The sequence below is a fragment of the Lithohypha guttulata genome, assembly GCF_036872675.1.
Source record: "Lithohypha guttulata strain CCFEE 5908 chromosome Unknown scaffold_3, whole genome shotgun sequence".
Lineage (NCBI taxonomy): Eukaryota > Fungi > Ascomycota > Eurotiomycetes > Chaetothyriales > Trichomeriaceae > Lithohypha > Lithohypha guttulata.
Genome location: NW_027042752.1, coordinates 2,898,291 through 2,919,380, shown reverse-complemented (window position 1 = coordinate 2,919,380; position 21,090 = coordinate 2,898,291). Strand labels below are relative to the sequence as shown.

At 48.6% G+C, this 21,090-nt stretch overlaps 6 protein-coding genes across 6 annotated transcripts; 3 read left to right on the top strand and 3 right to left on the bottom strand.

Moving 5' to 3' along the window:
* Positions 1 to 886: 886 nt before the first annotated feature.
* On the top strand, positions 887 to 3,253 carry LTR64_004853 (uncharacterized protein; the record flags this gene model as incomplete). The annotated part of the gene is made up of 3 exons (XM_064899197.1): positions 887 to 1,066; positions 1,118 to 1,131; positions 1,186 to 3,253. The coding sequence occupies 3 exons, from the start codon at positions 887 to 889 to the stop codon at positions 3,251 to 3,253; spliced, it is 2,262 nt and encodes a 753-aa protein (XP_064755154.1).
* Positions 3,254 to 3,992: 739 nt separating this feature from the next.
* Positions 3,993 to 4,268, bottom strand: LTR64_004852 (uncharacterized protein; the record flags this gene model as incomplete). Its single annotated transcript, XM_064899196.1, has 1 exon — positions 3,993 to 4,268. The coding sequence occupies one exon, from the start codon at positions 4,266 to 4,268 to the stop codon at positions 3,993 to 3,995; it is 276 nt and encodes a 91-aa protein (XP_064755153.1).
* A 961-nt stretch (positions 4,269 to 5,229) lies between these two features.
* On the top strand, positions 5,230 to 6,885 carry ECM39 (Dol-P-Man:Man(7)GlcNAc(2)-PP-Dol alpha-1,6-mannosyltransferase; the record flags this gene model as incomplete). The annotated part of the gene is made up of 2 exons (XM_064899195.1): positions 5,230 to 5,278; positions 5,732 to 6,885. The coding sequence occupies 2 exons, from the start codon at positions 5,230 to 5,232 to the stop codon at positions 6,883 to 6,885; spliced, it is 1,203 nt and encodes a 400-aa protein (XP_064755152.1).
* Positions 6,886 to 10,030: 3,145 nt separating this feature from the next.
* On the top strand, positions 10,031 to 11,117 carry LTR64_004850 (uncharacterized protein; the record flags this gene model as incomplete). Its single annotated transcript, XM_064899194.1, has 2 exons — positions 10,031 to 10,440; positions 10,490 to 11,117. The coding sequence occupies 2 exons, from the start codon at positions 10,031 to 10,033 to the stop codon at positions 11,115 to 11,117; spliced, it is 1,038 nt and encodes a 345-aa protein (XP_064755151.1).
* Positions 11,118 to 15,496: 4,379 nt separating this feature from the next.
* On the bottom strand, positions 15,497 to 18,526 carry LTR64_004849 (uncharacterized protein; the record flags this gene model as incomplete). The annotated part of the gene is given in 2 exon segments (XM_064899193.1): positions 15,497 to 18,033; positions 18,049 to 18,526. The coding sequence occupies 2 exon segments, from the start codon at positions 18,524 to 18,526 to the stop codon at positions 15,497 to 15,499; spliced, it is 3,015 nt and encodes a 1,004-aa protein (XP_064755150.1).
* Positions 18,527 to 19,620: 1,094 nt separating this feature from the next.
* On the bottom strand, positions 19,621 to 21,062 carry LTR64_004848 (uncharacterized protein; the record flags this gene model as incomplete). The annotated part of the gene is made up of 3 exons (XM_064899192.1): positions 19,621 to 20,296; positions 20,344 to 20,458; positions 20,507 to 21,062. The coding sequence occupies 3 exons, from the start codon at positions 21,060 to 21,062 to the stop codon at positions 19,621 to 19,623; spliced, it is 1,347 nt and encodes a 448-aa protein (XP_064755149.1).
* Between the last annotated feature and the right edge of the window lie 28 nt (positions 21,063 to 21,090).

Sequence of the window (21,090 nt, the reverse complement as noted above, 5' to 3'; positions counted from 1 at the left end):
GAAATGTTGTTCTCGAAGCCCGACTTACACTCCACAATTCATGTAGCTTCCTGTTCTGGCCACATGGTTTTCGCTTCATGCGACGTACTTGCCTTTTTTGCGCGGGGTGAACGTCGATGGAGTTGGCGGGTCAAACTCAAGGAGGGACGTGCCAACTGCGACGTGAAAGTGCTCTGTGCTGCGCATTGACTAACTGGTCGTTTTCGTGCTTGCTCCTACAGGAGTGCTTCAATACGCTGTGTAGAATGGATAATTACGGAACGATTTGGCGCAGCATCTGCAGCACCTTCGGCGAGGCTTCCAGCGAAGTAACCTCACGAGCTTCAGCATGCACTAGTGAAGCTGGGGTCCTATCAAGCCCACGAACCGCCCTCGAGAATCATGCAGAAGTGCTTGTTGCTCCGCACGCTGAACTTTCTGCCCTAAAAGAACCGTCGATACTCTAGACTGAAACGCCTACCGATGCCGACCTTCATACGAAATCTGCTTGTGACACCTTCTGTTCGCCGTGACCAGCCCTGTCGCCGTACTATAGCACGTATCGGCTTATTGCTCGATATTCACCGCCTCGTGAACAGTACCTCATCCGACCTCGATCATCCTTGAGAACCACTTACTCGCAATTCAACCAGGCGGGCACAATCCCGGGCGTCTACTCCGTTACCAGCTCATTCAAATCGCAACCATCCACGATCTGCAGATATTGTACGACCGTTGCGCCTGCCTCGCCCTTCAAGCAGTTCTAGGTGCAAACTCATTAGACGTGGCTTGCATGAAGTGCCAACAATAGCCAACTTGAATACCTGCTTACGGAAACACGCTGGATCAGTCCTCAAAGGAGAAATAGCCGACGGAGTCGGAAAGCTGCAGATGAGGCTCACACAACATGGCTTCCTTCTTTGGAAAACTGAAGAGCAACACAGACAGTCGCAATGCCAGCACCACTTCGCCGGCAAAGGTTAAGCCGGATCTCAATGCCCTCCCGATCACACCTTTACAACGCATGCTGGAAAATGCTGGCCCTCTACGATCCGATGGCAGCGACAAATTTTGGGGAATGGAGAATGTGAGTGTATGGCTGCAAATCTGTTGACCTGCTGCTGACTGCGATACCTAGTTTGGCAATACATGGTACGCTGTTCCTGGGACCTATATCGACCACAATGATTGCTGATTGTGGTACAGCTATTGCAACTCGATAATGCAGTCTTTGTACTATTCAGTACCATTCCGAGATACCATACTATCATACCCAGAGCGCTCTACGTCCGAAAGCATTCTTAAAGCTGCTGCTGCCGCCCCATCAAGACCGAAAATCCCTCCACCAACCAAACCTCCTGTCCAGAAGCCCAATGTTGCTGTTCCACAAGCCCAGCAGAAGCAGGAAGATAAGGATTCGCCAGAATACAAAAAGAAACAGGCCCTTTTGGCTGGACCAATATTAAATATGAGCTACCAAAATGGGACCACTTACCAAATGCCAGACTCATTATACAGCTCAGTCAAAGACATATTCGAGGCTGTCGTGACAAATCAAGCACGGCATGGAATCGTTAGCCCCAGCAAGCTGGTCGAAGTCCTTAAAAGGGACAACGAGTTGTTCAGAGGTCAAATACACCAAGACGCCCACGAATTCTTTAACCTTCTGCTCAACACTATGCTAGACAACATTGACGATTTCGAGAAGAAGAAGATAGCGGCGCAGCTTGAGCAGAAGAAGACAGAAGACGAGCAGACTCTCAGGTCTCCATCCGAGGCAGGCACTGTATCCTTTCCTTCCCTACTCCCAACCGCACCACCATCTCCAACCAAATGGCTACGCGATATGTTCGAGGGTACATTAACCTCTGAGACTCGATGTCTTACTTGCGAAAATACCTCTCAGCGCGATGAGCCTTTCCTCGACCTTTCTGTCGATCTCGAACAACATACATCTGTTACCTCGTGCTTACGTCGTTTTTCTGAGGAGGAAATGCTCTGTGAACGGAACAAATTTCACTGTGACAATTGCGGTGGTCTACAGGAAGCAGAGAAGAGGATGAAAATCAAAAAGCTACCAAAAGTCCTGACTTTGCATCTCAAGCGATTCAAGTACACTGAAGACTTTGGTCGCTTACAGAAGCTTTTTCACAAGGTCGTCTACCCTTACCATCTTCGACTTTTTAATACAACCGACGATGCGGACGACCCAGATCGGCTGTACGAGTTGTATGCTGTGGTTGTACATATTGGTGGAGGGCCATTCCATGGGCATTATGTGGCAGTCATCAAAACACAGGATCGTGGCTGGCTGCTCTTCGACGATGAGATGGTTGAACCAGTCGACAGAAGCTATGTTAAGAACTTTTTTGGTGACAAACCTGGTCTTGCGACTGCCTACGTCCTTTTCTATCAGGAGACGACTATCGAGGCGATTCGCGCGGAGCAGCGACGAGAAGGTAAAAGGCGGCCCTCCCAAGTTCTTTCAGCTGAGACGGCTAAAGCTCAAGAGTCTGCTGAGTTACATCAAGTCAAGAGTATCAGCCCGCCCAGTTCGCCTGTCGAGAACGGAGATTACATGGACAGTCTCGACCACGCACTCACTGCTCCTCCGGTCATCAATGGTCATATTGATCCATCACCTCGAACACAGGGCGAAACATCACCTCTCGTGCCGAGCACAGCTCCTATAATACAAAGTCCTCAAAGCAAAAAGGAAAAAGCAAAGGCAGAAAAAGAGCAGAAGGCTGCTGCGAAAGCTGCCGAAAAGGCCGCGAAAAAGGACAAAGAGCGCGAGGAGAAGGAAAAACGGTCCCAAGTACAAGATCGATTAGGTGAAGCCGCGCGACAGAACGCAGAACAGTTGAAGTGGGCCATAGAAGAATCTAAAAGATCCGCCCAGGAGGACGCGACACGGCGAGGTGAAGAGCCGCCTGCTCCGGCGGAGGACCTAAAGCAGACGCCTCCAACCAATGGCACGGGACCACCTACAAACTCAGCAATGGATAACATCTTCAAGAGATCCAAAAGCTTGCGATTCGGCAGTATCAGGAAAAATTCAGACAAAGAGAGAGAAAAGCTAAAGCCGGTAATAGATAGTGACGAGCAGGAAAATAGACCACAGCAGTTAAGAACATCTGGTGTACCTGCTGCTGCAACAGGCGAGTCGGCAATTGACGACACGCCTGCTGATCCAAGGGATGGAAAGGACAAAGAAAAAGAAAAGAAGAATCGCTTCAGTCTACGGAAAAAGTCCTTCAACCTGTTATCGTGAATATGGAAAGTCAAAAAGGGGATGCCTCATTTTGGCTACTATCAAGTAAAAGGTTGGACAATTTGCTTGTACATAGATAGAGGTTCAGTTTCTTGTTCACCTCCGTGTTGGATTTGGTGACAGAGAAGATTGGCTATTTGTTGTATATTAAGCAGAGCCCTGCGCCATGGTCATCGACAGATACCAAAAAGCTCATAAGTTCTGTTTTAACATTGTCTTAGCTGAGCAGTATCTTGTTGTCCTTGTATGCTCCTTATGCTTGTCCTTTGACCGAGTGAATGATACATCCGAAACAGCAGCTATCAGGGCATACGTATGACTCTTCACGTAGTTTCCGAAACTTCCAGCTGGTAAGCCTCAACTCTCATTCTCTCCTTAGGATAGCTGTTGAGCTTGTGTTGTTGAATGCATTGTACGAAGCAAACACGTCCTCTCGCTTTATGGTCTGGTTCTTCGAGTCCGATTCGAAAGTACGTTCTGATTGGGGAGTGGAAGTGCTCCCACAACGACAACAGAACAGTAGTCTGACTCGTGATAACTTCAATTCCTCTAGGTCATGGTCCCCACCATGCCAGACTCATTCCTCAAGTCGTCCTGACTGTAGCAGTTGTGTTCCTCATAAGTGTCTAGCTCGGACAGAGTCCGGTCAGATAGCTTGCGAATAACACCCTCATGTTTATCAATATGACCATTGTAATCAAATCTCTCTTCGTTGAACTTATCTAACACCCTTCCCTCATCAACCAAGTAATATCTCATACACAATAATCAACACATTCGCCGCTATCAGCGGTACCCGCGTCACCATCCGTATGCTCGATATCAAATTAACCAGTCTGCTCTTCACGGACTCGGGGTCCTGTCTGGGTCCGCCGAAGCCAACGTTTTCTTGTGCCATTGCTGAGCGTCCCATGCCTATGCGGGCTAGGAAGCGATCTTCGCTGAGGACGGCGATTGCGTTAAGGAGAAGGACGGATATGTAGATGAGTTTGCCGAAGCCGAAGAGGAAGAGCATGGTGGTGAGGGGTGCGGAAGAGCCTTGTAGAGGGTGATTTGCGTATTGAACTGGTCGAATGCGACTGTGTCTTTGGTGAAAGAAATCGTATTTGACCGAAGTTTCGGGCACAGCCAGTGTGTTAGCACATTTGACAAGGTGGACAGGCACCGCTCGTCGAATGTGCAACTGACCTCGAGTAATGTGACTTTGCTGTTGCGAGTAAAAATGTTGCGGTTCAAGCCAGATTGACGTGTAGAGGATAATCGGCCTGAAGATTCAGGCATTTACCTTCCACTCCCATTCGAAAGAGAGTATAGGGACTGCTTCAACCTATCCTTTAGATTGGTAGAGCTCTATCTTAAGCTCTTAGAGGAAATGGCATTATCAGTCTGGCAACTCTCGTTCCTTCTTTTCCCAGCAATCGCACTATTCCACCTCTACGTCTCTCCTTACACGAAAGTTGAAGAATCCTTCAATGCACAGGCTATTCACGACATCTTGGAATATGGCGTACCTGTCAATAATGCTTCTCTCAAATTCAACGAGCTCTTTGATCATATGACCTTTCCAGGTGCGGTTCCGAGGACTTTCATCGGCGCCTTGGTCCTGTCAGGACTTTCTAAACCATTAATATGGTTGCGAGGCTATCAGGGAATGGACGCCCAGATATGCGTTCGCGCTGTGCTAGGGGTACTGAGTAGCATGGCCATGGCACTATTTTCTCGTGCTGTTCATCGTGCTTATGGACCGATCGCGGCAACATGGTATGTAGTGTTACAGGCTAGTCAGTTTCATATATGGTACTATGCTTCAAGGACACTGCCTAATACCTTCTCCTTCCCGCTGAGTATGGATTCCTGATAGTTGTACACCACAGACTCGTTGACAATGGACAGGTACAGTTGGACTTGCATGTCTGTTACCTAATCCTACGTCCTCCCTCGGCAGAGTCAAAAGTATACGACTGGGTCTTTACTTAATGACTGTGGCCACTGTAATCTTCAGATCCGAACTGGCACTGCTATTGGGTACGCATTGTATATGGCTGCTACTCAAGCCGCAGACTTTTGATGCCAAAATCAGGCTGATACGCACCACTTTGGTCCCTGCGATCGTCCCAGGAGCGGTTTTGGCATTGGTCCTGACAGTCACTATAGACTCATATTTCTGGCAAGCCCGAACACTGATATGGCCAGAGTTGTCAGCATTCATATCAAATATATTTCCGACAGGTGATAGCCAGGGGGCCTCTGAGTGGGGCACTCAGCCATTCTACTGGTATTTCGTATCGGTCCTGCCACGACTGCTCACGAGCCAGCTCTTGCTCATCAGCCTCTTCTTCGTTATGCCCTCAGCCTGGGCAGATTCTCGAGTCCTTGATAACCTCGCACCCAGCTTCTCCTACATATCATTGTATTCGATCTTGCCACATAAAGAAACGCGCTTCTTATTTCCGGTTGTCTCGTCGCTGACGCTCATAGCTGCTCTGATGGCCACGAGGCTCACGGTTAATGCTTCGAAGAATGCACTTTACCGAGTCCTTTTTCTCGCCACTGTCGGCTCGACCTTGGTCACTGCTCTCTGCAGTCATGTAATTCTACTGCCGCTGTCAGCGAGGAATTACCCTGGTGGAGAGGCACTCGAAGTACTTCATGAATATTACTGTGAAAACTGGCAGGTTATTGTTGACGATATTGTGAAAGACAGGTCACAGCCTCAGGTTCGCGTCCATCTTGCCAATCTAGCACTTCAGACCGGAGTCACAAAGTTTCTTGAACAACCAAATTTTCCTACAGCTCTGGACAGTGCACTGTATGGGGTGGGTGCGGCATACCTCGACGTTGAGCGGCGAGATCCACTTATCCTGCCCGGGGATGAGCATCATCCTGCGCTGACCATTCGTCCAACGATACCTAGCCCATCGCCCGCCCTGATCAGGAAACGAGAATTGCTTAGAAGTCCCACTTGGGTGTACGACAAGACTCCTGAAGACACAAAGTTGCTCAAACCTGCTTTCTGGGACCAATTCGACTTTGTGATCGTTGAGCAACCTGGAATAGCAATAGGCGCGTGGGAGGTCGTACACGAGATCAAGGCCGTCGGAACGCCGAGGTTGGTCAAGTCAGGTGAACAGACTGTGAATGGGCCTGACGGCACAAAAGCACTTCTGCATGCCATGTATCCCGAGCCTATCGCATCCATCCTGGAAAGATTGCATAATATTGCTTACAGCCTTCTATGTTTGGGGAAACTCTCTCCGATCGGAAGCATCACAAGAGGCTATTGGATCGAGGTGCCACTTCAACCGAAGCTGTTCATCCTCAAGCGAGCAACTTCCGGTACCGTCCCCAATATCGGTGTGAGTGCATCGATGGGTAACGAAAAGCTTGCAGATACTCAACATGGTAGGGGTAGGTCACAGGAAGAGATACTCGAGTTACCCGATACGGCCTCAACCGATCAGAACCCCCTTTCTTTCAACAAGCTCGGACCCCTGGTTGTCAACAAGGATGGCACTCTGTCTAGACTCGAGAATTGGGAGCACATGAACGAACAAGAACGTAAGAAGACAGTTTCCTATCTCAAGAAGCGGAACATGCTCAGATTGGATGAGGCACAAGCTGCAATTACTTAGAGCTGAACTCGGAAATGCTCATGGTTGCTCAAGGCTCTTGCTTATTGCAAGTGCTAAGATGAGTTTGTCGATAGCTCTAAGTCGTGCTTGCCGTAACGCTTCACAGCAGCCTTGCATGACTAATTTGCAGATCACATGCACGGGAAGTACCATCAAATCTCTACGAGTAAACAGCAATCGCGAGCAACGATGGCTCCCTCCTACAAACCTAAAAAGGTATCCCTTACCTCAACAGCACCACTACAATTCAAAGTTCGGTGCATCTCGACGACTCGAACGACGAAAGTCTGAGAAGTCACCACAAACCTTAACATATTGTTTTCGAACGGAATGAAATCTTGGGATGCCAAGTACTTAGCGTGCTTCGCTACTCGAGTAGCATTATGTGAAGCAGTGCTTCATGGGCATGGGCCAATTCGAGTACGACTGATCAAGCATCGGCGACTCAATCCGGATTGCCCGAGCAGGTAAGAAGCAACAACAATGGAGTTTTGGACAAGAGATGAGGCTGAGTCCACTTCCTCTTCTGAGCACCGTTCCCATGCAATTGATGTATGCATACCGTACCAATGCGGTACAATACTGGTATAAGGACATATAAGGAATCACTAACATTCGGATAATGCATACTTGTATTGACTGCTCGTATCTGCTTAATAGCGTCCGGAAGCTCGAGCTGTTCCCCTGCAACGACCGGGCATTCTCTGCAACCCTTCAGATATAACGACCAATTACGGCGTTTCGTTCATCGGCTCTTAGTGCATGATCGACGTTATGGAGCTGTTGTTCCCCTCTCACGGAAGGGTCGCACCTGGAATATCGGCACACTAGCGTCGTTTCACATCCTTCGTATGCGCCACTGCCTTTGGTGAACGGATGTGGCGAATATAAGCGTGAAGCATTATACACAATCTTCCCACTTTGTACTGCTGTGGACAAGCCAGTGAAGTGGTTTAAGAACCCACACCATCGTTTTATGCTTAGGTTGCAATCTAGTCGACTTTGTTACAATCGAGTGAAGCGATAATGTCCGCAAACTCATTACCGTGAAGCTAGCATCTTATGTCTCAGCTTCGAATGTAGTCAAGTGCCAGAATGTGGTACACTGGTGTTGCTAGCCTTGCTCTATGTCTCTTCCACACCACGAACCTAGTTCAGTAACAATTATGTGGTGGATTCATTCTGAGGTTGCGATAGATGAGAAGAGTATGCTGGCCTGAAAGAGATTCAGGCTTCTGACAATAAGGTCTCTACTCGGGAAAACCCAGGCGTGAGCCCTGTACGAATCCCCAGCAGTGTGAACCTGGTCGCTGTTGCTTAGGCTCTATGCAGACCCTGAGGATGAGGAGATGCAGGTTTGTACTGTTACCATACATCGTGCAAGCTGCGCGGGCCCAACGATGTTGTGTGGGCACGACCTAACTAATACAGCCTCACCAATACTCGCGTAGGTAAGCGAAGCACAGTCCATTCGACATATTCAGGCACTAGGAAATGATCATCGTTTAGTACTCTTCTAAGAGACCGGAAAATAGACGCGCGTCGATCATTGGTTATCATCGAGATAGAATTCCATCCAAACGGTCACCACCTGACTCGTTCTGCCCCAACAGCTCGTCTCAGCCATCACTCAGCCAAAGTGTAACGGTAAAAGTCAGGATAGCAATTGTGCGCTAAGCCAAGACAAGTAGACCTTACTAACCCAATGCGGAAGGCCAATAACACGAAACACTACTGGTGACTTTGAGAATGCCGACAGTGGTGGTTTGTCAATTTCAGAGGCATCTCTTACGGCACATCTTGGGATCACTGAGCGCGATAGCTGTGCGCTAACGACGTAGATGGCGTGTCTGGTGGCTTGCAAGCCACCAGATTGTCTGATTCCACTTATGAGTTGGAGAAGATGACAGCAGGTCTGTGCATTCCCTCGAGAGGTCGCTTACCGTTCATTGGACAATGAATTTCTTTACCCGTTGTATCGTCATGACGCTAGGAATTGTCCAACACCTTTGCTCAGAGAGGAGGTTTGGCATTCTTCACCGAATGACCGGCCATATCCCGGCTTAGCTCGGCTCCTGCTTTCCAGCTTCCGGTTTTCCAGCGTCGAACTCAGCAGAATTGCAAAAAGCTTCAGCAAAACATGTGGAAGCTCGAGAAGAAATTACTGCTTGAGAAGGGTGAGGATCAATTTCGATACGAGCGGCATTTCTGAAGGATCTGTGTAGGTAGGACAGTCCTTGCATAGGATTGAATCACGGCTCGATTTCTTCTGCTAGGCCACTCATCCAATGGAGTTCTGACTATAAACATCCACAATTGGTTCTCCAAATATTGGTGAGCCTCTTTTGAGTATCCGACGTCGTTTGCATGCAGGGTTAGCTGCTGAGTCCATTCATCTTGAATTTGACCTATTCGGGCCAAGTTTCAGACCCACCAAAAAAGCCACCAACCTGCGACTTGGAACATGCTCTGCACTTGCATCCCTGGCGAACAACTGGATTATGATGATGTTAGTGACGCCTCAGGCTTGGCGCTCTGCCAAAGGGTCTCCTGCTTTCCGCAACCCGATGTTGTCGACTGACGCACATTCGCAAAGCTGTCCTCTAGTTTCGTCATCTCCACTATCCTTGTCCGCTCAGATCACCTACTCACAGACCGCATTTTAAAGCATTCCTGAAGAACAGAAGATACATCAAAAACTGTCAACTCTGCTGTCTATCAGTCTTATCCATATCACTTGGAAGACTTAACAACAAATCCACAAGCTCCAGACGTCGATCTGCCGCAAACCAATCAAGAAGGTTTAATTGAGAAGCTTAAGTGCTAATCATTTATCTTTGGAACCGTTTTGAGGCTTAGGGCTCTTCTCCAGTTACCGATACCACAAGAGTGCAGATCGGCAGCTGATCATATCTGATCCCTGACTTGGAGCCTCACGTCCCTCGACTTAGGTTTGCGGAGGCAGAGCATATCAACTCGCTGATCCCACTGATCAACTTGTACATCTGTTTGATTCTATCTCTATCGGCTCCGTTGATATTCAGATCTACAGGTCAACAGCTCCGGTTCGATTCTCGTGAGCACGCGCGAAAGCTTCTTGGAACAGCATCTGAACATCAACACCAACAACCGGACAACAATCCAAATGACTATGATACTCGATCATCCTAGTCGTCCATACGGCGGTATGGGCTACGACAGTAACATGTATCCTTCTATGCACGCCGCACCAAACTTCACAGATCCATGGGCACACCAAACCAGTAACCATGCACAAAATCGGTCGGGCTTGTTGCAATATTCACAGATAGGACATTCTCCTCCAACTTCAGCGCCTTCAGCATCAAACAGCCAATATGCTCCGCACCACCATGATGGATCACATTTGCTCAACCACTCCCACGACATTCCGAGACCGAGCGTGTCGTATGCCGACCAACAATATTCTTCCAGTGCAACAGCGCCATCATCATACTCGACCGCCTACCCATCATTGAGCTACGCACAATCTCTTCACCAACAACAGGCAGTCCAGCAACGAAAGATGTCGGAAGTGTAAGTGCTGAAATCAGATTGACATGACACAATGCTAACATAATCATAGTAGCAATGACTCTCGCGCCGCGACTGCCAGTTTTGGCGAACTAGATGCCTCACGCGGCATGCTGGCACTTAGTCACCAGAATCTGCAAGACTTAACTCCTCGCAATATTTACGAAGCGCGAGCTGCTCGCAGTTCCTCAGACTCTTACGGATTTCCACCAAATACATCCGGCCACTCTTCCATCTCTGCAGAGTCTGGACGCAGCTACCCTTACTATGGCAGCTCGGTGGGTTCCGTTGCCGACTCAGCGACCGACTACAGTTCTGCAGCCTCAGATGCTGGCTACGATCCAATGTCGAGGACACTACCTCGACCACAGCAATTGATGGGCGCGCCACTGGGCCCTCCAGCTCCCCAAACCATGATGGGTCAATTTTCCAGTAAAGTATCTGGCAACACACAGAAGAAACACAAATGCAAAGTTTGCGACAAACGCTTCACACGACCTAGTTCTTTACAGACTCACATGTACAGCCACACTGGAGAGAAGCCGTTCGCCTGCGATGTAGAAGGATGCGGTCGACACTTCTCCGTTGTAAGCAACTTGCGGCGTCACAAGAAGGTCCACAGGGGCGAAGGTGCTTCGGTGTCTAGTGCTTCCGATGCAGAAGACAACGCTTCGTCCTGAACATGCAGAGACCTTTGGACTTCTTTGTTTACAGTCAAGGTCTAGTCGAGTACCGACTCGCATTCAACGACTTTACGATATTATTATACCATTTGACGCGACGTCGTGTACGATTATGGGCCCTCCATCGAGGCACAGGTTCTACTTCTGGTGAAAAACAAATGGTTGTGGAGTATATGGTGTTTGTGGTGGTGAATTGTCAAAGATCTAGCAGTATTTACGCAACGATCTTGTTAGATTTGTTTTTGAGATACCCATTTCGTTCGTTTGGTACCGGAAAACTCTTGTCGAACTGTGATATAGACGGACAGAGCTTTGGGACAGTATGGGCAAACAAAAGAGCGCGTATCAATAGTGCTGGTTGAACGAAGCAAGATTTTACGGGATGTTCTGCATTGCGACTATCACCAAGAGTGAACAAGGAAGGCATGCATAGTTATCGTCATGTAGCTGCCTGAGAATAAATCAAGAACAAATCCTTTCATTCATGGCTCTGATTCATTTCTACTCATTCGTCATGACATCGTCGAACTTGTACTACTCACGTAAACTGTTAGTGATGCATGAAGACATCGTATTACTATATTATGTCATATATAACCAATTACCTACCTCGCGCAAATTCTCTTCAAACATGAACGTACACACCAGCACTACCTCTATTTTGTTCGTGAATGATGTCTGTGGCGCCCACTAAAACCCTTAGTGTCAATGCAGTGATTTGCGGCTCTCACGAAACAACCTGCACGGGACACACACAAGAGCAGATTTCGACTTTTGGTTCAGTCTACTACTAGCCGATGTAACGACTCGACTTCTCAACTGCTCGGAGGAAACAGCGACAAGCCTGAGCTCGACTCCCACTTTTTGGTGTGCGAATCTCCTGTCGCGCCTTGCTTCAACACTCTTGGAACCCCCGTGGCGAGTCAGCTTGTGTACGTAATCCTCCTGATACTGATCGGTCGATCTTCATGGAGAACTTCGTACTAGTAGTTCGTATTTGTGGATGTACTGTAACCACTAGTACCGGCTGCCTTGTCGCCAGACATGCATGAGGATGGGTTGGAGGACGAAATGCTCGGATGCGCTGTAGTTGCAGTTTGCAATATCATGACTGTTCTCCTATAGCTCTGATTGACCTGAGCTTTTGCTCCGGATGATGTTGTGCAGCTTGGGAATACGAGTTTATGCATAATTAACACCGGGATGCTCTCATATGAAAGGGGTTACAGTGGATGAATCTCAACGTAATCGATCTATCGGCAAGAACTCGTATCACGTCGCAATACTACTGAGTAGTAATGTACTTCTTCCATCCAACCTGCCGCATCCGCTTTGGCACTCGCATACCGCAACTTTGGCAGGTACCTTGGCGTTCTCCAATCTGCGGCTCTTTCTCTCTTGAGGCTGCAGCTCAACATGCCTTGCATTGCAGAATGCTAGCATGTATGCCCAATCTCTATCCTCAGCTTTGACAATTGTGATACACAAGTTCTAATCGATAGCCTGACTCGATGGACAGGAGTTGTTATGGAGGATGTTACTTCGACGTCCTTACATGCTTTGATCAGCAGTAGATCAGATTGCTGATCATTCCAGATTTCCACGTGCAAAATCTGACAAGATCTTCATATTCGTAGAATTTTGGTAAGCTATGTTACTCTTTCGAAGGTACTGGCTTTGCTCATACAGAGAAGAAAACTCGTCGCAAGGTACCTACTTCTCCACAGAGTCTGTCAGCTCACTTACGGTTTCAACCCCGCGAATCTTTGAGCACGAAAAAAGGGCGCCGCGGAAATCAACGAAACGCCTTTCCGCGATATCCTCAAAATTGTCTTTACTAGCTTACCCAGCAGACACCAGCGAGTTTTCTCAGTAGTTAAAAAAGCCACAAGCAGGAATATGAAACGACCATGTCCGTGAACCCTTCCTCCCGTTCTCAAGAGCCTTCAAGAAACTTCAAGGACGCCTCAAAACTCAGTCGCCAAGACTAAAACCGAGAGACTCCTCATGAAGAAGAACGTTGCAGTGAGGCGCAATAAAGCTCGCATAGCGTTTGAAAAGTTTATTTATCGATAGCTATCTAGTTGGTGGTCTAGATTTAGCCCAGTTCTTATGGTGCGAGGCAGCAAATGTTGCACGATAAAAGTCAGATGAAGCTCAATCTCCTCAGGAAATGCTGCGACTTGTCGGAGAATCGGAGACTGGTGATCTAGGTCTCGAGGAGTATCTGTCTTGTCTCTCCACGAGAGTAGCCTGTGAGTCGCCAGATTGGATGACAAACATCAACACACGGCGATTGCGCAAGCTCTGCGTTCGCTCAGATGCGAAGGCTTCCTTTGAGGAGAGCGTGGTCAATCTTCACTGTCAATGCGATCCAGTCTAGAACATCATGACCTTGTCCTCTCTGTCTCAGGGATCTCTCAAAATAGCTCGTCCTTAATGAAGTTTACAACAGTATCGGGCGTCTCCGCACGTCTCTCATCTGGTCTGTCAGAGGCGTCTTTCGCGTCCATACCTGACCACACACAGTGCAGGCTCCTCAAGAAATGCTCATCGGCCTTGGCCCTCTGCGCTTTAGTCGCCAGGAAGTCTTCCGGTAAGTTCGGCGTGGCTGGCGACAAGTTATCTTTGTTATGCATTGGACACAAGCGATGAGCATTATGATTTCTTTCGATGCCTGCAACTCGACAAGTTTCGCATATCAACCCGTCAGGCACTAATCCACCACCAAGTATGAATGAAAAATGCACACATATGCCGCGAGAGCGACACTTTTGCTCGCAAGCAAACTGTGTATATACGATGCATGGTTTCATGCACCGTAGTGAAGCCTGGCGCGTTTCAGGGTATTGAGGTATTGAAAATCTTGGGCCTTGCCACAACGTGCCTTCTGGTAAGCTACCTGGATAGATGTCTTCGATGCTCGTTGACGACTCGTGACGCTGGATGTGGACCTTGACTGGACGTGACAGCTGTTGTTTTGGCACAAGTTCCGATGTGTTCAACCGGCGCCTTTTGTGACGAGATTGAGAAGGTTCTTCTGAGAAACGATCTCGCTCGGCTTCATCTTCGTGATGTACGCTTCTGTTGGAGTTGCTGACTTCTATCTGTTTTCTGCCATTGTCGTGGTCTTGAAGTCCTGAAGCTACGTCTTCCTCATCATTGCCGAACAGCTGAGATCGCAAGAACGGCATGTTGTCCAGGTCAAGACCAAACAGGCTGTTACCCGGAGTCGTCCCGTTGTGTTGGACAGCGACGGTAGAGGATCTCCACCGAGCTTCAAACCTGTCTCTGCCTGGAAGCGACCGATCTCTGCTGACAACACAATGTTCTCCGATATAGTGCCTCCCTTGAGGAGGACTATACTCTTGAATATAGGAGTTCGCTGGTGGCGACCAAGTGTTTGCACTTGAGCTCTGAGGAGGATCAGGTGCATTACTCAATCCTGGCCGTGAAGTCGACTGCTCACGACGGTCGTGTTGAAAGGTCTGAGGCTGAGGCGTTGGAGAAAGAGACCAGGCTTTACCCATGTACAGCATTTTCAGGAACGGTAAACTCTAGTACTTTCCGATGATATTCTTCTGTCCGCAGTAAAAAGAATATACAGTAAGCGATCTGATGTGTGCAGGACCGACTTCGAAATCTATAATCCGAACAAGTGTCTATGATAATTATCTACACATTCACAGCGAACATCATACTATATATACTCCCACAAACCCGATAGTCGACTCACACACAACTTTTAGCCGGTGTTTGAACCCGCGCCAACCACTCGTTTCAAGGACCGCAGACAACAGACCTCCAGAGGCTAGATGTCCGCACAGCCATGGATCCCGTCTATTGTGCTTGCACCTCAGCCACAGAAATGACGAACAGAGGGTCGGCATAGACTTTTGCTGTAAACACCACAGCCATGGTAGACGTACCCGCGCTGCCAGGGTACTGTTTCAACGCCTTGAGTTATTGCATTGACCGGCGGATTGCGGACTACGTATGAACACACAGCACACCGTTCTGCAATGCGCGTTCGAGCTTGGCATGTCGGGAATGGCTCACAAGGCTCATAGACGAAATAGACTGGGAGGACAAAGACGAGAAGGACGAATTCTTGAATAGATTGAATCGAGCTAAGATTCTCCTGTGTATTACTTACCAGTATCTAATCAACTTTATTCCCGAAACACCATTTCGTTCTCCGCATGTTCACACACATTCAATCCTCTTGCACACCAATTCATTTCCTCCCGCCCCAACTCCAAACAACCCACAAGAAAGTAAAACATAGTTACGTAGATACGCATCCCACATCCAAAACACACCCACACAACACCACTCTCAAAATCCAACAACTGCCCTTCCACAATCCAATACCATCAATAATACATGCCCCCAACCTCCCTCTTCCCCAACCCATTCCCATCAATCGTCTTCAACGCAGTCTTGACATGCTTCATCTGCACCTTTTCCTTCTTGTAGCTCGCCAGCAGTACCGCCGTCTTGAACGCGTTCTTGATTTGTCGGCCGTTGAGCTGTGTTTGGGAGAGTTTACGGAAATCGGTAGGGGAGATGTCGATTAGGGTGTCTGTTGTTGCGTCGTGAGAGTGATGGGTAAGGTGTTCGGGGGGAGGTGGGTTTGGTGATGATGGTGATGTGGGGGTTTTGGTGCCGTTTGTGAGGGTTGTGGAATCTTCTGGGGCTGGAGTTGGAAGGTTGGTATCAGTGGTAGCGGTAGTGGTGGTAGTAGTATTCTTGTTCTTCTTCTCATCAGCCGCCACTTTCCGCCGCATAGCACCCGCCTCGTGTTTCGCGTTCGTGATGTTGGCAAAGTGTCGCCAGATCTGTTCTCTGTTGCCCTCAGTCAAGTCTGGGAAGGGTAGGCTGATGTGGATTCTGCTGTGGAATGCGACATCGATTTCTTCGGAGCGATTCGTCGTCAAGCAGAGTACGCCCTGGTAATACTCGAGCAGTCTGAGGAAGACACTCACGACGGCATTGCGGTGAAGGTCGTGTCTCGTGCGTTGCTCAAGGAAGATGTCGGCTTCATCGAGTAGCAGGACTGCGTTCCACTTTGAGGCAAGTTCTAGGATGTCTTGTAGGGCTGATTCGACTGATTCGGCGGTTGTGCCTAGGTTGCCGACACTGATGATACAGAGTGGGACGTGGAGGAGTTCGGCGATTGACTCTGCTGTGGCGGTCTTGCCGACTCCTGGGTTTCCAGAGAAGAGCATGATGTAGCCACGGCCTTTTTGTGCAATGAAATCGTCGAATTCGGCTGGATTGTCATCCTCTTCTTCTGTGGCATCCTCCGCCTTTTCGTACAACGCAGATAGAGGTTTCTGCTCCTTCTCAACCTGTTCCATCTTCTGTTTCCACTGATTTTGGCGGATCTGGGATTGGATCGTGGCAAGGATGAGTTCTCGGTATTCACAAGGCAGACTTAGAGAGGCGAAAGCATTATCGTTCCAGGACACGTCTGATATGTGGTCGACGCTAAAGGAGCACCACCTCTGGTGGCTAAGGGAGTATCCTCGAAGCCAGGAATTGCAAATGACAAGTTGATCGTCTTTGAGCTCCTGCTTCTCAGTGTTTGAAAAAGCTTTTGGTTCGTCTACTGATTCTGTTGGTGTTGGCGCGCCTTCCGAGTCTGTGGAAGTGGTAGAGGCTCCGGCCTCCTTCTTGGTGTCGGCAGATGCCTGTACAACATCCGCACTGTTTGTAGTGCTGGACTTGGTGCTTTCGACGGGGACATCAACCTTGACCTCGTCCGGCAACACTTCAGACTTCGCCTTGTCTGGTTCGGATTGCGAAGCATCAGCAGCTAGCTCTTGTGTCTTCTCTTTCGACTCGGACTCAGCTTCAGACTTCGTGACAGTCTCCGACTTACTGTCAGTCTCTTTCTGTTTCTTTGCCTCCTCTTCTTGCTGCTTCTTCTTCTCTTCCTCTTCAACCTTCTTGAGGGCCTCCTTTGCTTTCTCTGCTTGTTCGATTAGTCTAGCTGATGCTTCAGCTTCAGCCTGCTTGACATCCTCGTCATCATCTTCGAGCTCTCTCATGCTCCGCGACTCATCAGGGTTGAATTTGGCGAAGAGTTCTTCATCAAGCATTATTCGGCCTTCGAGTTGTCGCTTTGTCTTCACACTTTGGTAAGCGTATTTCGTGTATTCAACAGCTGTACCTTTGTAGTCTTTGCAGTATACTCCGGCAAGCGCTTGGAAACGGCGTCCTCTTTCTATACACTTAGTCTTCAGCTGCTCGGATTTCGCGTGGAATCGTAATGGATAGGATGGTAGTGTAGTTATCTGTCTTGTTCCTTTGAATTTGCTGATCTCTTCGCTAAGCATGACCTTGCCAAACTTCTCACCGTCCCAATTGATCTCGTTGCAGCGAATGACAAACTTCATACCACCCAGATCGGCATAGTATTCGCAGTCGCAGGTTTCGTACAGTCGATCGTGCCCATTGTCGTGGCTGTACATCAATGTGCCGGGCGAGAAGAGTGTCCACAGGAGTTCGAAATCGATTGCCTTGTGTCGAACAAGGTCATTGTGCCTCTGGATCGGTTTAGCAAGTTCTGAGTCCAGTGCATCGTAGAGCAATTTCATGTGCGACTTCGTCATCTCGTCCGTCTCCTCTTTGAAGGCCTTCTCGAACTGCGCCCAGCGATGAAAGAAGGGCGCAAACGGCGCATCGAAGACTAACTCTTCTAGGTCAATCACCAGATCAGGGTATCCTGTGAAAACTCCCTGAAGTGCTTTCTTGACCAAGGGCGAATGGACAACGATGGAGTCGACCTTCAGTGGCTTTCGGTTGCCCTCGTGAACTCTCTTCTTTCGGACCACAATCGCATGCTGTAAGCACTCGTCTGATTCCTCCACATTCTTGCCATCATCAGGATCCTTGTCCTGCCAGACTGTGCAACATTTACATTGTGCATCCGTCTTAGCCCATAGGAGCTTCGTGTCCGCCTTCATGCCTCTAGGTAAAGACTTCTTTTTGTCCTTTTCCTCATCCTTCTTGTCATCCTTTTCCTCGTCCTTCTTGTCATCCTTTGCATCAGTCTTGGCGTCATCTTTGGTTTTGTCATCATCCTTATCCTTGGGCTTTTCCTTAGATTCGGAATTGTCTGCTGCCGTAGACTTTTCAGCTTCGTCTCTGCTGTCTGTGGTCTGCGATGCCTGATCCTTGGCTTCACGCTTGTTTTCGTCCTTTGATTTTATCTTAGCTTCGTCTTGGGTCTGCTTGTCGTCACTCTTGTCCGTGGACGAGGCTGTTGGCAAAGGTTCTATTGCTTGTGGCTTGTCCATTTTCGAGGTGGATTCATCCATAGGCTCTGATGGAGGCGTCCTTAGCTGCTTGTTGTCGGTGAGTGAAGAAGGCTGGACTGCCGGAGCTTGATTCACCATTCTGAAAGCAGAACAAGAATCCTTCAATTCTGTGCAGTTTCTATGCTCTGGTCTAAGTGGTTGTGGTTGTATTTCTAAAGGAATCTGTGTGAATTAGCAACTGCCAACTTACCGTGACAGAGAGGCTGAGGTGTACAGCGAAACACCAATCGTCACTGTCAGCCTGATCGTGCAAGATTCACGGTAGTTTCACAACTGCAAACGAGGATCAATAGACGGGTTGCAGATGGATAACGTGTCAGCAAAGAGTGAAAATGCTTAATATATCAAGTTCGTCACAAAGACTCATGTGTTCTCACTCGTGAATCTTCTTACTGTGGTGCCTCATGCGTTCGTGGCAGCCTAAGCCTAAGCAAAGGCAACCAATGGCTGTGCTCAGCCTCTGACACTGTCAGCTGGGGCATCGCAACGTGCAGCGTGTATCACTGCCGCTAAGAGGCGCCTGTAGTCATCAACGCAAGCTTGCATTGCTGAATAGATTTGCCACATGCTCTTCAAGAGATACACCACTTGATACGGCAATTGTTGTTGAATAGGAAGTGACAGCAAAGAAGTCATTGTAGTCAGGCAGTCCCCACAAAACATGGGATCGGCGAATTATTCAGCAGTGGCTCGGATGCTAGCGGTGGTGGGGAAACTCTCAGTACAAAAGGTCTTCCAGGCGGCACCGTCGCAGTGTCAACTGCTGGACTTTCTGTTTTCTTATTACACAGAGGTTTGTGCACACAGCCAGATTGACGTCCGTATCTGGGCACAACCGTACTAGTATCATCCTGACTCACAGAACGGAGGAAAGCACGATAGAATATCAACCTCCCCCGAATGACACAGAACCAGAGGTTGCGTATGAATCGTTTCGGTCTATAATCATTGTGTGATATTGTTTGATGAAAGGTCGACAAGGAAATCTACTGACTACAAGCCAGCCAAAGCGAAGCCACGCCAGTCGCTATCCCGTGAATGTCTCCTCTGACTCCGTCGCTCGTCTTGTACACCCACCCTCTGTCTCCGCTTCACATCAAAGACACGTCCTGCTATAATGCCTGGGCAACGTCTCTAAGTCTATCGCTCTCTTCCACCAAGCATTTACCACCTCAGAGGACACCAGGGATGATTCGGTATGGTACCTGCTTGCAGTACTCCTCCCAATTCTTACCATATTTGCTGTGGCATCGCTTCTCGTCCCGCAGGGACCGGTGGTAGAGAAGTACACTCATGAAAAAGAAGTATGACCATGGCAAGAAGTGGGTGAAACCACAAGTGGCACACATGGCCCAGGCTTGCATCAAGTCTGCCATATAGTTCGCATGCCTCGAAACTCCCCACCAACCCGAGGTCAGCAGAAGACTGTTGTGTTCTTTGCCATCGCTCGTGCTGTACTTGCAACGAATGAATGTGACTGGCTTGCCCCAAAGATTGCATTTGCCATCTCGAGCTCGAACATAATCTCTCTGGTAATTGGCCGATCGGAAGATGAAATAACCTGTTAGGCCAAAGGCCAAGATGGCAAGAGACTGCGTGCGGGTAAGGTATGTCGGGTACCTCGCTAGGTATTGAGTCTGAAGCGTGTACAGGCAAGGCAAGAATGTGGTATCACCCCATGCCAACATGAATCCGAAGTGGTCGTGGCTGATGTCTATTGTACGAGTGTACCAATCCTCGTTGTAGAAGAAATCGACAACATAAATCAGGTGGAACATCGAGACAATAATCATCGAAGTTGTGACATGGCCAATCTGCTGGTATTGGTAGGCTGCCCAAGAGAAATCGCTAACTCGGTTAGTCATTATTTTGCCTTGGACGCCTGATAACCTTACATCAATGTCCATGCCACAATTCCAGGTCGACCATTATGGAAGAACTTGAAATCCCAATACTTTCCGAATCTAGGATTCAACTCAACGCCAGCCCAGAAATCAAAGAGTATAGATCCTGTTACGAGTTAGACTTCATCTATGTCCCTGACAAAAGTTTGCTCACCACTGATCTTTCGATCCTCCACGTATGATGGGAAGAAATATCCTTTCCATTGAGCGAGGATAGATAACACGAAGCCATAGGTATTCACTGCTACGAGAAGACCTTCCCAGTGGTTGGCGATAATGGCAGGATCAACAAAGCCAAGGAAAGAGCCTCCAATGTACGCGACATGTGTTATGACCCATGCCAAAAGTCCATTGGCGGTGTAGGTCAGAAGATGCCCGCCAGGCGTGCGTTGACCATAGCACAAGGTACCAGGTAAATAACCATAGAAGAATGCTTGCACCAACAACCATGCTGCATAACCGGCTATAGCCTGAGAAGAGTATCTGGGAAAGTGACCATAGGCGAAACTGACTGGGCCTTCTTTCAGTGCAGCCCTTAGAGCAGCGGTGATTGAACCATTATACTGCTCCAAAGCTATCCAGTTCATGTGAAGCCATGTTGGCACCGCGGCAACGACGAGAAGCGCACCTATGGACTTATCCCAGCCTGCTTTGCTTGCCCTACCCCATGTCGTCGGGGTTGAGATCTCAACAATGGCCGTGGCAGGCATTGTTGAAGTCTTGAATGTGCTGCTAGTC